The following is a 14,501-nucleotide window of genomic DNA, read 5'->3' as shown; positions in this document are numbered from 1 at the left end:
TTGCCTCGTGTTTCTTTATGATTTAATTAAAGTAATAGAAATTTGACATTAATATCGGAGAACTGGTAGGATATCCATCACACTGCTTCCTTCTGTCGGTGATACATGATTTCAAATTGTCACTTACTGGTGGTGTTAACTTTAATTATTTGATTAAGGTGGTGTCTTCCAAGTTTCTCCATACAAAGATATTTTTTCTTTGTAGTTTACCCTGCTGTACTTTTCATTTTCTTGTAAAACAGACTCTCATCTAACATCCTCTATAGCTATTTATAATGTTTTATTTTCTGTTCTCTCCATCCTTCTACTCAGATACTACATAAGCAGTTTGATTATGTTGTACATTGGTATGGTTTGACTCATGGTTCTTCATTTGGGTATTGAGTTACTTGAAACTGTGGATTTGTAGTTTTTATCAAATTTGGAAATTTTCAGTTATTATGTCTTCAATTACTTTTTCTCTCCTTTCGTCCACACACTACATTCCTTCTCTCCTTCATAGACTCCAATCGTATGATTATTAGGCTGCCTGAAGTCGGCCCCTAGCTCAGTGGTCTCCGTTTGTTTGTTTGTTTTCCGTCTGTTTTCTCCCTGCGCTTCACTTTGGAGAGTTCCTGTTACTGTCTTCAAGTTCATTATTATCTTTTCTTCTGCAATGTCCAATTGGTGCTAATTCCATCCAGTGTGCTTTTTAGCTCTAAAAATTTGATTTGGGCCTTTTTAACATCTGCCATGTCTCTTTTAATCATGTTTTGCTTTCCTCTATTTCCTTGGTCATGTAGACAATATTTACAATAGCTATTTTAATAGCATCCTCATCTATTTATTTTAGCGTCTATGTCAATTCTTCATCTTTTTCTCCTCAATGGGATTAATTAATTTGTATTAATTTTTTCCTCATTATGGGATATGTTTTTCTCCTACTTATTTGTATGCCTGGGTTTTTTATTAGATTCCAGAATTTGTGATTTTTTTTTTTTTTTTTTTTTTTTTGTGGCATACTGAAAGTTTTTGTAGTCTTTAAATATTTAGAGGTTTTGTTCTGTGGTCCAGTTAAATAACTCGGAAACATTTTGATCTGTTCTTTTAAACTTTGATAGGTGGGTCCACCTCAGCCTTTAGTCAAGGCCTACTTGGCACCACTACTGAAGATGCCCTTTCTAAGACTCGTCAATCCCCTATGTGTATGAGATCTTTCTACTCTGTCCAGTAGAGACACAAACAACTCCAGCCCTGTGTGATGACCAGGGACTACTTCACTTGACCCTTTCTGAAATTCATTTCATAGTCTCAAGCAGTTTTCTCCCACATATGTGCTGACCAGTATTCAGCTAAAGACTCGAAAGAAATCCTCTGGAGGCCTCCAGAGTGCGTGCTTGCTCTCCATCTCTCTCTCTCTCTCTCTGTCTCTCGTGTGTGTGTATGTGTAGGTTTTTCTTCTCTGTCACTCCCTCATCAACTCAAGGAGGTTTCTGAAATCGGTTTGGGTAGCCCCTCCCTGTGCTATGGCCTAGAAATCTTTTCAAGCAGTAAGCTGGGGCATGGGGCTTATCTTGCCTCCCTTCTCTCCGGGATAACTGTCCTGTGCTGCCTACTGTCTAATGTTTTAAAACACATTTGTTCATTTTTTTTCCAGTTTTTAAGTTAAAGCAGGAGGATTTAATTGGTCCCTGTTCCTCCATCATAGTCAAAATTGGAAGTCTAGAATACTACATTATTTCCACAAGGACAGGAATCTATTTTGTTCCCTAATTATTTCAACTTTCCAGAACTGTGACTGGCATGTTAGGTACTCAGTAAATATTATTTGAATGGAGTATTTGTTGATTAAGATTATATTTGAGAATTTTTTTCAGCAATTATTTGAGTCTTTCCTATGTGCTGACACTGATGACATAGTGGTGATTAAAATAGATATGATTCCTACCTTCAAAGAGCCGAATGCCTGAAGGGAAATATCAAACATCAAATAAACAAGCAAGACTTGTAATTATAAATTGTGATAAGTATTTTTCCATGAAGGAAAAGAGTAGGGAGACAGAATAGTTGAGGAAAGTGATGACCTCATCGTTATCAGATAAGATCATCAGTCAAGACTGCACAGAGGCAATATTTCAACTGACTTCTGAAGGGAGAGGAGGAGCCAGCCTGGTGAGGAGATGGGAAGATGTTCCAGGGACTTGTATGTGTGAAGCTTCGAGGCAGAAAAGAACTTGGAGCTTTCACAGAATTAGAGGAGACAGTATATGGGAGGGGAAAACGCTACAACGTGAAATTGGAGAGATGGCAAAAGTAGGCAGGACCCACAGGCTGTTTTTGTGATGTCTTGGCTTTCTACAAAGTACAATGAGAAGCTCTTGAAAGTTTTAAATAGGGAGTAATATGAGCCAGTTTATATTTAAAACTATTTTTTCTAGCTGCAGTATGGAGAATACTACTCCTGGCACTGTTGTAAAAGAGAAGTTATTTACAGCTGAGATTCTTAAAATTTTTTGTGCCCCTAAGTTTGTTTGACTGTCTGCTGAAGCATATGGTCTCCTTCTCAGAATAATGTTTTTAAATTACAAAGGAAATGAATTATATTAAAATATAGTTCATCAGAATATTTTTAGGAATACTTTTGTGATACAGTTAAATATATATATTTCTTTATTAACTTATTATGTAGGATATAAGAGTGGGTATGTACTTACAAAATGAAAACATAAAATGTTGATATATCTATACTAACTAACATGATGGAAAACATATGATTTTTATTGGTGACTAAACCACAGACACTGTTAATGCTACTTGTATTGTCTATATCTATAATGGAAAGAAATGTTAGATTTCCACTTGAGATTGGTGAAAATAACTATTTCATTTTTTTTTTATCTTTGAACTTCACAGACCACACCCTGAATTCAGTTCATCAAGCCCATCTTAGTCCATTTGAGCTACTATAATAGAATGCCATACACTAGGTGGCTTATGAACCACAGAAATTTATTCCTCGCAGTTCTGGAGGCTAGAAGTCTAAGATCAAGGTGCCATAGATGTGACATCTAGTAAGAGTCTGTTTCCTGGTTCATAGAAGACCATCTTCTCTCTATGACCTAACATGGGTAAAGGGGCAAGGGAGTTTTCTGGGGTCTCTTTTTATAAGAGTACTAATTCCATTCATGAAGGCTCTACTCTTATGACCTAAAAATGAAAATGAAAGTCGCTCAGTCGTGTCTGACTCTTTGCAACCCCATGGACTGTAGCCTGCCAGGATCCTCTGTCCATGGGATTCTCCAGGCCAGAGTACTGGAATGGGTAGCCTATCCCTTCTCCAGGGGATCTTCGCAACCCAGGAATCAAAAGTGAACCAGGGTCTCTTGCATTGCAGGTGGATTCTTTACCTGCTGAGCTATCAGGGAAGCCCCTCATGACCTAATCACCTGCCAAAGGCCCCATCTCCAAACACCATCACATTGGGGATTAGATTTCAACATGAATTAGGGGTGTGGAGAGGAGACACAAACATTCAGTCTATAAAAGATCCCTTGGAAATTTTTAGTTAAGAGATTATTTCAGTCATTGTGGAAAAGAAGATAGAGACTTGGACTAAGGCATTTGCAGAAGAGGTGACAATAAGGGGACAAATTTGAGATGTTTTTGTGGGAGCATCCCTATACAGTGTGAATGTACTCAATGGCTTTGGTAGGAGAGCTGGATTTGGCATGAACACAAGTCACATCTTTCCTCAAGGTGTGCTGGCAGCTGTCACCTTGGTAGGAGGGTAGGGTTGGAGGTGAAGGGGATAAGACCAGGGCGAAGGAGAAGCCAGGGCTTCCCGTCTGCTCACTGGCTGTCACTGCCCTAATGGGGGTGCAGGCAGGTCCCAAGTTGCTGGGGCAGAAGCTCTGAGGGTCAGGTCCAAGCAGGCTCTATTCCCTTGAAATGTGAACTCTTCCCTATCCCAGAACCAGCACCCTTGGGAGCAGTGCTGGAGCAAGAGGGGCCCATCTGGGCTCTGGACGTCTGTCAGGGCACAAGCTGCAGTGGTCCAGCCTCAGAGTTCAAGGCTGCTTCTGAGGCACGGTCTCTGAGACTGCCAGGAATGGCTGCCTCCGCCCTGCTCACACAGCGCTTCTGGTCAGAACCAGAAGCGTCTTAGAGCAGAGTTTTCTGCCATGCAGCCCTCACTCCAGCATAGAGCTATGACATGAATTAAGCAGGACTAGAACATTCACTCAGCTCAAGCTGGGGTGCTCTGGGGCGGTCATGGAAAACCAACCAGCCACCAATGCAATTTCAATCAGCCCTCTCCACTCTGCTTCAGGAAAAAGTGAGTGCGTACATGCATTCCTCCCAAGTAGACGGTGTCTGGGCTTCCCACAGCACTCATGTTAGTCCTTCCAGTCCTCCAGTCTGTCATGGGAGCTTGTCTTCACTGGGCCAGACCTCAGGACTCATGCCTGCAATATGTAGCTTGAACCATTTACTCCCCAGGGAGAATCTCTACCCCTGTAATCTCCCTTTTCTTCTGAGACCCCTGCCTGAGCCACAGGTCCTGACCTGATTGCTTCTCTTCCCTTCCTACCCAATTCTGTGTAGATCTTTCTTTCAGCCTTGGTTGTATAGGAGACTTTGCCAGTTTCCAGTTAGTTTTCAGTGCCAGATGTAAATGTATTTTTGATGTGTTTGTGGTGGGAGATAAGTTCCAGGTCCACCTACTCTGCATCTTGATCATCTCTAAAATTTAAGATATTTTAGTAGGAACAATCAACAGAACAGAAAAGAGAGAGGTTACCTAAAGTTATTGGGGAAATCTTCACGGAAGAACTAGGCCTAGGAATGTGAAATGTGAAAGAATCTCTATGAGAAATGTTAGCAGAGATGGTTAGAAAGCCAGAAGATTTGCCAGGCGGGCTATCGTTGTAACTCATTGAAAGGTAAGGGTAAAGGATACTACTAAGAGTTAGAAAGAAAGAGCATTCCTAAAAATTAAGTCAAGAACACTAAGACTCATGACTCTGGTACTCACAAGCTGTGAGAACTAGGGCAAACACTTACCTAATGAAACCTCAGCTTCACATATTAAAAGTGAGGATAATAATAATAGCTTGTGACCTATAGTGTTGTTTTAAGGATTAAATAAAATCCTGTGTGTAAAGTAACATGTATCAAGGGCAGATAAATATTAGCCATTGTTCTAATTACTGCTAGGATTCTGACATTGTATTAGACCATCACCCACAGGAGATTGCAATCTAGTTGAGGAAACATAATAAAACACATAATATATTTCAGAAGGAAATTGTTTAGAATCAAGTGTTCAAATACAAGATCTGAGCAACTCTAAGCTATTAACACATTATTGACCAGAGACATATTAATTCATCTTTTGTTATCCAAATGTTATAGACCAGAGATGTTTCAGTATTCCCTTACATAACACAACGCAGAGTACTAACCACTATACAATCACGGCTTCCCTTACATAACAAATCACCAGCCACAGGCATTAGTTTCTGCAAAAATTACTCTGTCAATAATATGTTAAATTTTGCCCAGTATAGTGTTTTCTGTACCATAAAAAGACTGAAAATTCCTGCTGCACATTTGTATGTGAGCATTGCAAATGAGTAGAGACACTGCTGTATCTCTTGTTAACAAGGAAGTTTTAGATATTACTATTGTCTAGTCTCTGCTGCTTGCATAATAATGACTATGACTCAAACAATTAAAAAACCAAAACAATAAAAGTAATTGAGATTCTAAAAGTCTGTTCTTTGCTTTCATTTAGAAGAGCTAAGACAAGAACAGGCTGTTTCCTTTCATTCTGTCATAATAGCATTTCAAAAAGATGCACAAAGAATTTCAATTGACCTTTGGAACTAGCCCTGCATTTGAGTAGTTTGTATGTAAAAGGCTGTTTGAGTTGTTTGTATATAGATGGCTGTGGCTTAATGGCTAAACATTAATGTTCAGATTCCTTTTTCTGCAGCATACTTTGCTATATGACACTGAACCACTCCTGCAATGTGTTGAGCCTAAATTTTTAATCTATAAAAGGAGGATAATAGATCAGTAGAGAAAACTTAATATCTGTAACAAAATAGAAACACAATAAAGATACTTTAATAATCAATGTAATGCCTATTAAAGAGTGAGGATTTAAGCCAAAAGTTATAACAAAAGACAAAGAAGTTTATTATATAATGATGTATGGGTCAATTTACTAAAAGGATACAACAATTTTAAATATATATGCATCCAAAATCAGAGTGCCTAAATATATTAAGCACATATTAACAGAACTAAACGGAGAAACAGATAATATAATCATAGTTGGAAACTTTAATACTTTACTCTCAACAATGGGAAGATCATCCAGACAGAAAATCAGTAAGGAAATGTTGAACTTGAACTCTACTTTAGACCAACTGAACCTAAAACCTATATAGGACGTTACATCCAACAGCTTCAGAATATACATTCTTCTTAAGTGCACACAGAACATTCTCTTGGATAGGTCAAATGACAGATCATAAAACAAGTCTTGGCAAATTTAAGAAGGTTGAAATCATGCCAAGAATCTTTTCCAATCACAGCTGTATGAAACTAAAAATCAGTAACAGGAATAAAAATGGAAAGTTCACCAATATGCAGAAATTTAAAAACACACTTGTAAACAGTGAGCCAATGGGTCAAAGAAGAAATAAAAAGAAAAGTTAAAAGGTACCCTGAAACAAATTAAAAAAAAAAAAAAAAAAGGAAACACAACATATCAAAACATATGGGATGCAGCAAAAACAGTTCTAAGAGGAAAGTTTATAGTGATAAACACCTGTGTTAAGAAAAAAATTTTTAAAGGTATCAAATAAACAACCTAACTTTATACCTCAAGTAACTAGGAACCAATTTTAAGCACAAAGTTCGTGAAAGGAAGCAAAAACAAAGATCAAAGCAGAAATAAATGAAATAAAGACCAGAAGGACAAAAGTCAGCAGAGCTAAGAGCTATTTTTTGGAAAAGTTAAACAAAATTGACAAACCTTTAGCTAGACTAAGGAAAGAAAAAAAAAAAAAAAAGAAAACTCAAGTAAAACTGGAAATGAAAGAAAAGACATTATAACTAGTATCACAGAAATACCAGGATCATAAAAGACTGCTGCTGCTGCTGCTGCTGCTAAGTTGCTTCTGTCCTGTCTGACTCTGATGAATCATTAAATGCAACAAATTGGATAATCTAAAAGACACGGATAAGTTTCTAGAAACATGTAACTTACCAAGACTGAATCATTAAAAAAAGAAATAGAAAATCTGAACAGACCAATTACCAGTAAGGAGATTGAATCAGTAATCGAAAATTCTCACCAAAGAAAATCTCAGGACTAGACGACTTTCCTGGTGAATTCTACCAAACATTTAAAAAATTAATGCCAATTCTTCTAAAACTCTTCCAAAAAACTGAAGAGGAGAGAACACTTCCAAATTAATTTTACAAGGTCAGCATTACCCTGATAGAAAAGCCACTTAAGGACACTATAAGAAAACTGTAAGCTGATATCCCTAATGAATATGAATGCTAAAATTCTCAACAAAAATATTAGCAAACCAAATTCAACAGCATATTATGTGCTAAATCACATTAGTAGAATGAAAAATAAAAATCACATGAGCATCTCATTAGATACAAGAGAAAATTTAACAAAATACAACATCCTTTCATGTTAATAACTATCAATAAATTGGGAATAGAAGGAATGCATCTCAACATAATAAAGTCCATATATATCAAGCCCACAGCTGACATCATACTCAATGGTAGAAGATTAAAAGTTTTTCTTGTAAGATCAGAAGCAAGACAAGGTTACCCACTCTCATGACTCTATGTAGCATAGTACTGGAGGTCCTAACCGGAATAACCAGGAAGGGAAAAATAAATAAAAGGTATTGAAACTAAAACCAAAAAAGTAAAATTGTCTCTGTTTGCAGATGATGATCTTATCTAGAGGAATCCTAATAATGTCACCCCCTCAAGAAAAAAAGAAAAAAAAAAAAAAACCTGCTAGAACTAATAAATGAACTCAGTAGCAGAATAAAAAAATCAACATACAAAAATCAGTTGTGTTTAAGACTTTGATGGCAAACTATGCATTGGTTCTTGAAGCCTCTGCCTCAAAATGACTCATATCACTTCTGCTTATGTCTCATTGAGCAAGTCTGATGCCTTGGTTGGGTATGTATAACCCACATGTAGGAGGGGCAATGAATCTTTTCAGAAATAACCCTGTCTCCCCACTCTTAGAAAGGACTATCTTCCAGTAGTCACTTTGAGTTGCTGTTGTAGTAGTCCACTGATGTGGGAAGATGTTTGTATTGATTTCTAGAGCAAGTATATTACGTCTTGTAAGAGACTGACTCTTGACTTTATGGTTTTTGACCCCCAGATGGCATTCTCTGGATAGATCATCATCCACCTAGGCCCAAGATGCAGTTACAAATGACTTGTAATTTATTTCCTCATATTAAATTCCCCTTCAGTAGTGAAAATTTGCCACTATCAAAGCTCATCAAAGGAAGGTACTCCAGAAGACATGCAACAAGGAGCTACAGAAATGTTGTGAGAAATGACAGCATCACTGAGATCACTGACCAGCCTCCCAGGGGAATTCCTTAAAGCATGTGATGCTTGGTTGAAGTAACACATAGAATATGTGTCATAAATTACATATAATATTATCATATATATAAAGTTACATGAGTACATATATAATACCTCTCATGTATTTGTTAAAAAGAAATCAACATGGCTTTAGGCATCCCTAGCTCAATTTCTGAAGCAGAGAGCTACAACTACAGAATGATAATAACGGATAGCCTGTGTGAAAAGCTTATAGTGTTCTAGGCACTAAATGATTTATGTGGTTTACCTCATAAGCCCTTGCAGCCAGGCTGGGACTGAGATGAGGGAAGTAGGCTCCTGCCTGCGGCATGGGATTTAAGGAGATGCCCGGACAAACACAAGGTTGATGCTTGCTTGACCCTGACCATGAATGCCTCCTTCAGTTTACTCCCAGTGCCTCACTCACCTCAGCCTAATCCCGGACCTGCTTATAGCAACCCTGTAAGGTCAAGGTCATTAACTCCCTTCTTCACAGATGAGGAAACAGTGGCTTTTGAGGATGAGTATCTTGCTTCACTTGAACCCAGGCAGCGTGGACACCCAAGTCTGAGCCTTGACTCCCTGAACCTGCATCAGTGCCTTAGTCGACACCTCATCTAAAGTTTTGGTTGTTTTTGTCGTCTTTTCCAGGTGTCCAAGGCAGCTGCAGACTTGATGGCCTACTGTGAAGCGCATGCCAAGGAAGATCCCCTCCTGACACCTGTTCCGGCTTCAGAAAACCCATTTAGGGAGAAGAAGTTTTTCTGTGCTATCCTTTAAGTCTTCGGGAGGAACCTGAGGAGCCTCGGGGCTCCAGGGACACTGATGTAGAGTTTTTAGCAAAGTGGGCGCCTTTCTAGTCCACAGCATTTAAAGAGAGGGAGGAGAACCATCCTGGAGTCTCCAGGCTTATGCATGTTTAAAGAACTGGTCCCCTTTATGAGTATGAAAGCTGATCCACACCCCAAGTTAAGAGATCTGATGTCTGGAGAACTGCCTAGAGGAGGGGAATATGTAAAGATAAAATTGATGTCATTTCTTTCCTGCTGTCCCTCCCCAAACCTTATGTTTCTGCTTCATATTTAAAAAAAATAAAAATTAAAACAGACAGCTGTACTGAACTCAGATATGTATGACCTTCTTGGAATGAATATTGCCTTTAGAATACCCTTTGACAAGCTGAGTCGTCCAGTGTAGCCGTGGTTCGGTTCAATGGCATTGATGTTTCGTCTTTGTTTCTTTTTTTTTTCCCTTTCCCCCCACCCTTCCCTCTACCCCTCTCCATTAGAGTAGTGAAGAGATAGGCTGGATTTGTCTGTAAGACTGAACTCGAAGGATAAGCACCCAAAGGGTTTAGAGATGTTCCCCGTGGTTTATCCTCATGGTAATAACAACAACAAATGCCGGTTGTCTGTGTTCTTTTATCACTATTCCTAACATTTGTACATGATAGCTTTGATTCTGCAAGTAAAAGTAAATCATGTGTTGTGACTGGTGCTTACATATATTTGTGACAGTTTTTGAGTAATACTGCATGAAAATGTCCCCATGTTACATCCATTCAGAAGTTTTGTTGTTTTACTATAAAGTTTGGTAAAAGAATAAAAGAGAAATAAAGCTAGGGAGGACAAGACTCAGTATCTTGAAAACTGAGATGACTTCAGAGCCTTAGCCATTCCTAAAATACCTCCTAGTTAACAGAGGCATCAGTGCTTCTTCAATGTATTTTACAGAATCCAAAGCATTTTGATTTGATCCAGGATCCAGGGCAGCACACGTTGCAACAAGCAACAGAAGCAAGGATTCACCTTGAGTTGGGAAGTGCTGTGGTCACAGAGTCAGAGCAAATTCCCTTTTTCCCTGAGTCGCCAAAATTCTAGAGTGAAGGAAGGCTTTCTGTGCTCTTCTTAACAAGAAAAAACATGGCCCTCATTTGTTCAAGTATCAAGAAGTAACCCTTGACTCCAAATCAAATCCACTCTCAGAATCCAGCGAGGAAGGGTCAGGTGCCACCCCAAGCAGCTCCACCAGAAACAGTTCTGGCTCTTTTTTCCACTGAGATAGCCTTTGTTTTTCACCTAAATTCTCAATAGAGTCTTTTCTTTGTGTTTATTCTCCGCTTTGTTGGTTAGAGCCTCTCTGCCTTTGTTTACAACTTCCTTGCGGCTCTAGCTCTCTCTTCCCAAGAGATGTGTTGAAAGTGATTTTTTTCTTTGTGGCTCCAGCCTCCACCAGTAATGGGAAACTTGGAAGTCTTTCTCACTTTTTTCAGTGTTGTTCCTAGGCAGATGAGGGCTCTCTTACAACTCTTTTTATTTTGAAATTCCAAAAGACGATTTCTGAATTAATTTTATTCTCTTTCCATTCTCTTCCTCCCATTAAAAAAAAGTGGGGGAGGGCAAGGAAGGAAAAAAAGAAAATAAAAATCTGCCCAGGGACAGATTTTGAAAGAAACTTGATAAATACTTTGCTTAGCTTCTTGTATGGGCATGAGGGTAAAACAATACATAAATTCAATTAAAACTCATATCTTGGGGGGGAGAATATTAGGACATTGTGAAATTCATGAATGCACTCCTGTAACCAGATACTTCTGTTCAAATTTGGATTTTGTTACAGTCAGTGGGACTCTGATGAAGATTTAGTGGGGGAAAAACCCTGGCACAGTATTTATTAAACTACAGTATTGTACTATTGGCTTACTAATGCTGTAGAATCAACTAAAACCCAACCACATTTTTATAATAAGCCAAAATATGAATTGAATATGTGATCACATAAAAAAAACAAGTGTGAATAAAGCACTCTATGGTGGTGATTAAGGCATCATTTTAAGACCCTGATGCTTTTCATAATCCACACCATTTATTTTTCTCAGAAGGAGTCTCTATATTTTCATGTAAAGCTAGATCTTTGGAGCAGTGAAAATGGAATTAATACTCATAGGAAAACAGCTCTGTTAATTAAAATTTAAGGAAGTGTCAAACTGCATGTGACCTTGTTTATCAAAGAAGAAAGAAGGCAGAAAATACACAGGTATTTTGAAAAATTAAGTTTAAGAAAAATTTTTGGCTCATTCATAATTTCATGTCCTACAAAAGGGAATTATAATCCCAGAGTTTTTATATGAGTTTTGACTTATTGGTATTTTTACTTGTTAAGGGGGAAATAATCTTTTGATTACTTATGCCTCTAATGAGTTTTAATTCTTTTAGAAATTTAACAATCATTTTCACCAGCATAATTTTATCTTAAGGGGTGACTAATAGGAAAGCTTAGCTTAATTAGTCAAGGCCCTAATTTATGTATATAATATATTGAGTAGTAATGAAAATCTGCCATGAAATTCATTAAACAGTAATAATAATCCTCTACTTAGAATGCAAACTCTATTAAGGAAGAAACCAATCTTGTATCATCCTCAGTATTAAATCTGCTTTCTTCTTTTTTTCTTTTAATTTTAAACCAAGTGCTATTTAAGTCAGAGCTTGTGAATAAGTACTTTGAACTGAGGCTAACTTTGCTCATAATATTTGAAAGAGATTGCTTACCAAGGAAAAATTTAAAACCATTTCTCCGTACACTTAAAATCACAAAAAGAATTTTGAGAAATCAAGCATGCTGTCTTATGGGATTTTTTGTACTTTTTTTTTTTTTAATATTTGCTTCTAGCTGCTCCTGGTAATGGTGACTTATTATACATATACATTAACGTTTTTCCAGCCCTAGAACTGTTCATATTTTTTCCTATATAAGATCTAAGGAGTGTATCTTTCAAAGAGAGAGAAATACAGAAATGTTAAAGCAGAAAAACCTGAATGTGATGTGTACACTTTCATCCCCCATAGACAATGTATTTGTTTTAATAAATGGAATTTTCAGATTCATTTCCATATGCAGTTGATTTTATTGTGAAAGCCTGTGGGCCACCTCACACAGTGATTCTATAGTTAATTTGGGAAGGATGATAACACATAACAAGATGGATGAGGAAATAGAAATCCATGGATTTTCTTTAGGGTTTTGTTAATAAAGGCACCCAAGGAGGGAAAAACTCACATGAGGCTCTTGGAAAGCCTTTCTCTCAGGGAATAGTGCCCGGGGACAGAGAAAGGATACCGGGAAAAGTCCAATCTGGCAGGCCGGACCATGAAGACAGATGAGCTGCATTTACACTTGAATATCCTATGGGTATGTCACACGGGGATTTTTCCTTTACAAAAAAAATAATAATTGAACAGAGAATGTACCGTTCTCTGTAAACTCATGGCTTAAAAGAAGCAGTAGAGAAGATAAATGCTTAGGACTCTAGATTCATGGCTCCTTGGAGATATTCTCAATCAAGAAAGCCTTCTGTATGTCCCCCAAATAATGCCAGTGAGTAATAGACCCTGTTAGTAAGAAGCAGGGGCTTCCCTGGTGGCTCAGAGGGTAAAGAATCTGCCTGCAATGCAGGAGACCCAGGTTCAATCCCTGGGTCAGGAAGATCCCCTGGAATAGGGAATGGCAACCCACTCCAGTATTCTTGCCTGGAGAAGGAGACTCTGGACCCCAGGAAGTGTGCCTGCAACAAAAGTATCTTTGAACCTCTGATGAAGGGGCCACTTGGAGTTTGTGCATTTGTTTACTTGATCATTGTTTCTCAGACTGTGGTCTCTGGATCCCCTGCTTCAGAATCACTTGGAAAGCCTATGACTAGTTCAGAATTACTAGCATTGGCACTTAAGACCATGCACGGGTTGCATGCTACAGTCTGAGGACCACTGATTTAAGTACTTAAGACAGCTGGGTTTTTATCATGCCTCACAAAAGGCACACACTGTCAACATGCTGGCTCTTGTTCCCACGGCTGCAGGAAGTGGTCGCCCTAGAGTGAACCGTGACTGAGAATTTCAGCAGTTCCTGGATGCGAGACACTGGGAGGAGGAAGCTGGTGGGTTTTAACTCTGCTCCTGTTCCACTGAGCCCCGAGGGAGGATCGCCTCCAGCTCTGGTTCTTTAATAAGCTGCTCACATTTTAGATAGCGCTCATAGTGACGTGGGAATTGGAGCTGGGTCAGCTTCAATCCACAAATTGCAAATAATTTGCCAAGGGAAATCCCTTCCCCTTCGGTTCTGCCCCAAATCTACATTCTCTTCTATTTAGAACCAGGGGATTCAGGCAGAATTTATTTTTAATGAAGGGGGTCACAGGCTCCCAGGCCTTTCCTCAGTAACAATTCCTATGTTTCTCCATGTCCATGATAAAAGAAGCCCGGAGGCAGGGTGTCCTTCCTCATCAAGGTGATGGAAAGATGGTGCCTGGTGACCTCGGTTCATACTGTAGGCAAGCAAGAGCCCATCTACGGTGAACTGGAAAACAGGAACGGAGCCCCAGCGTTCGTGTGATCTTGGCCGAGTCCTTTAACTTCTCCATGCTACAAAATGGGGGCAGTGTACCTGATTCACTTGCCTCGCACAGTTGTCTAAGCCAGATGAAAAAGAGCAGGTGAAAGGCATCATGAAGGAAGAGGTGGTAATCACTGGACCCTGCTTGCACAACTTTCAAAGAGAGGAAAAGTCTAGATGGTTCCTGCTCTTGACTCGCTGCCTTTTCTCTCTACCCCAGGGTGCCATGGTTTAGACCCTCAATGCCTCATGTCCATCCACTGGTATAGCCACTCTGACTGTCATCTCCTCCCACTCTAAGCCATCTCACTTAGCCCTGAGCATTCATTAATCAGGACTCTCCTCCAGTTACAAGGGGCAGAAATCTAGCTGGAAATGGCTAATCACTGTAGAGCTCAGAAACAGACCTACTTCAGGCTCGGCTGAATCCAGGTGCTCAGACGATACCGTTAGATGTCTGTCTTCGTTCCCTT

General features: G+C 38.9%; 1 protein-coding gene across 2 annotated transcripts in view; it reads left to right on the top strand.

Moving 5' to 3' along the window:
• The window catches only part of GNG2 (G protein subunit gamma 2), a 186,135-nt gene extending 173,608 nt beyond the window's left edge, over positions 1-12,527 (top strand). For both annotated transcript variants that reach the window (XM_061157372.1, XM_061157371.1), the window contains exon 4: positions 9,292-12,527. In XM_061157372.1, the coding sequence (XP_061013355.1) occupies positions 9,292-9,420 (129 nt within the window). In that variant the 3' untranslated portion in view covers positions 9,421-12,527. The remainder of the gene's footprint in view (positions 1-9,291) is intronic.
• Positions 12,528-14,501: the final 1,974 nt, after the last annotated feature.

The sequence above is a fragment of the Dama dama genome, chromosome 12, assembly GCF_033118175.1.
Source record: "Dama dama isolate Ldn47 chromosome 12, ASM3311817v1, whole genome shotgun sequence".
Classification (NCBI taxonomy): Eukaryota; Metazoa; Chordata; class Mammalia; order Artiodactyla; family Cervidae; genus Dama; species Dama dama.
This window is presented reverse-complemented; position numbering and strand designations above follow the sequence as displayed.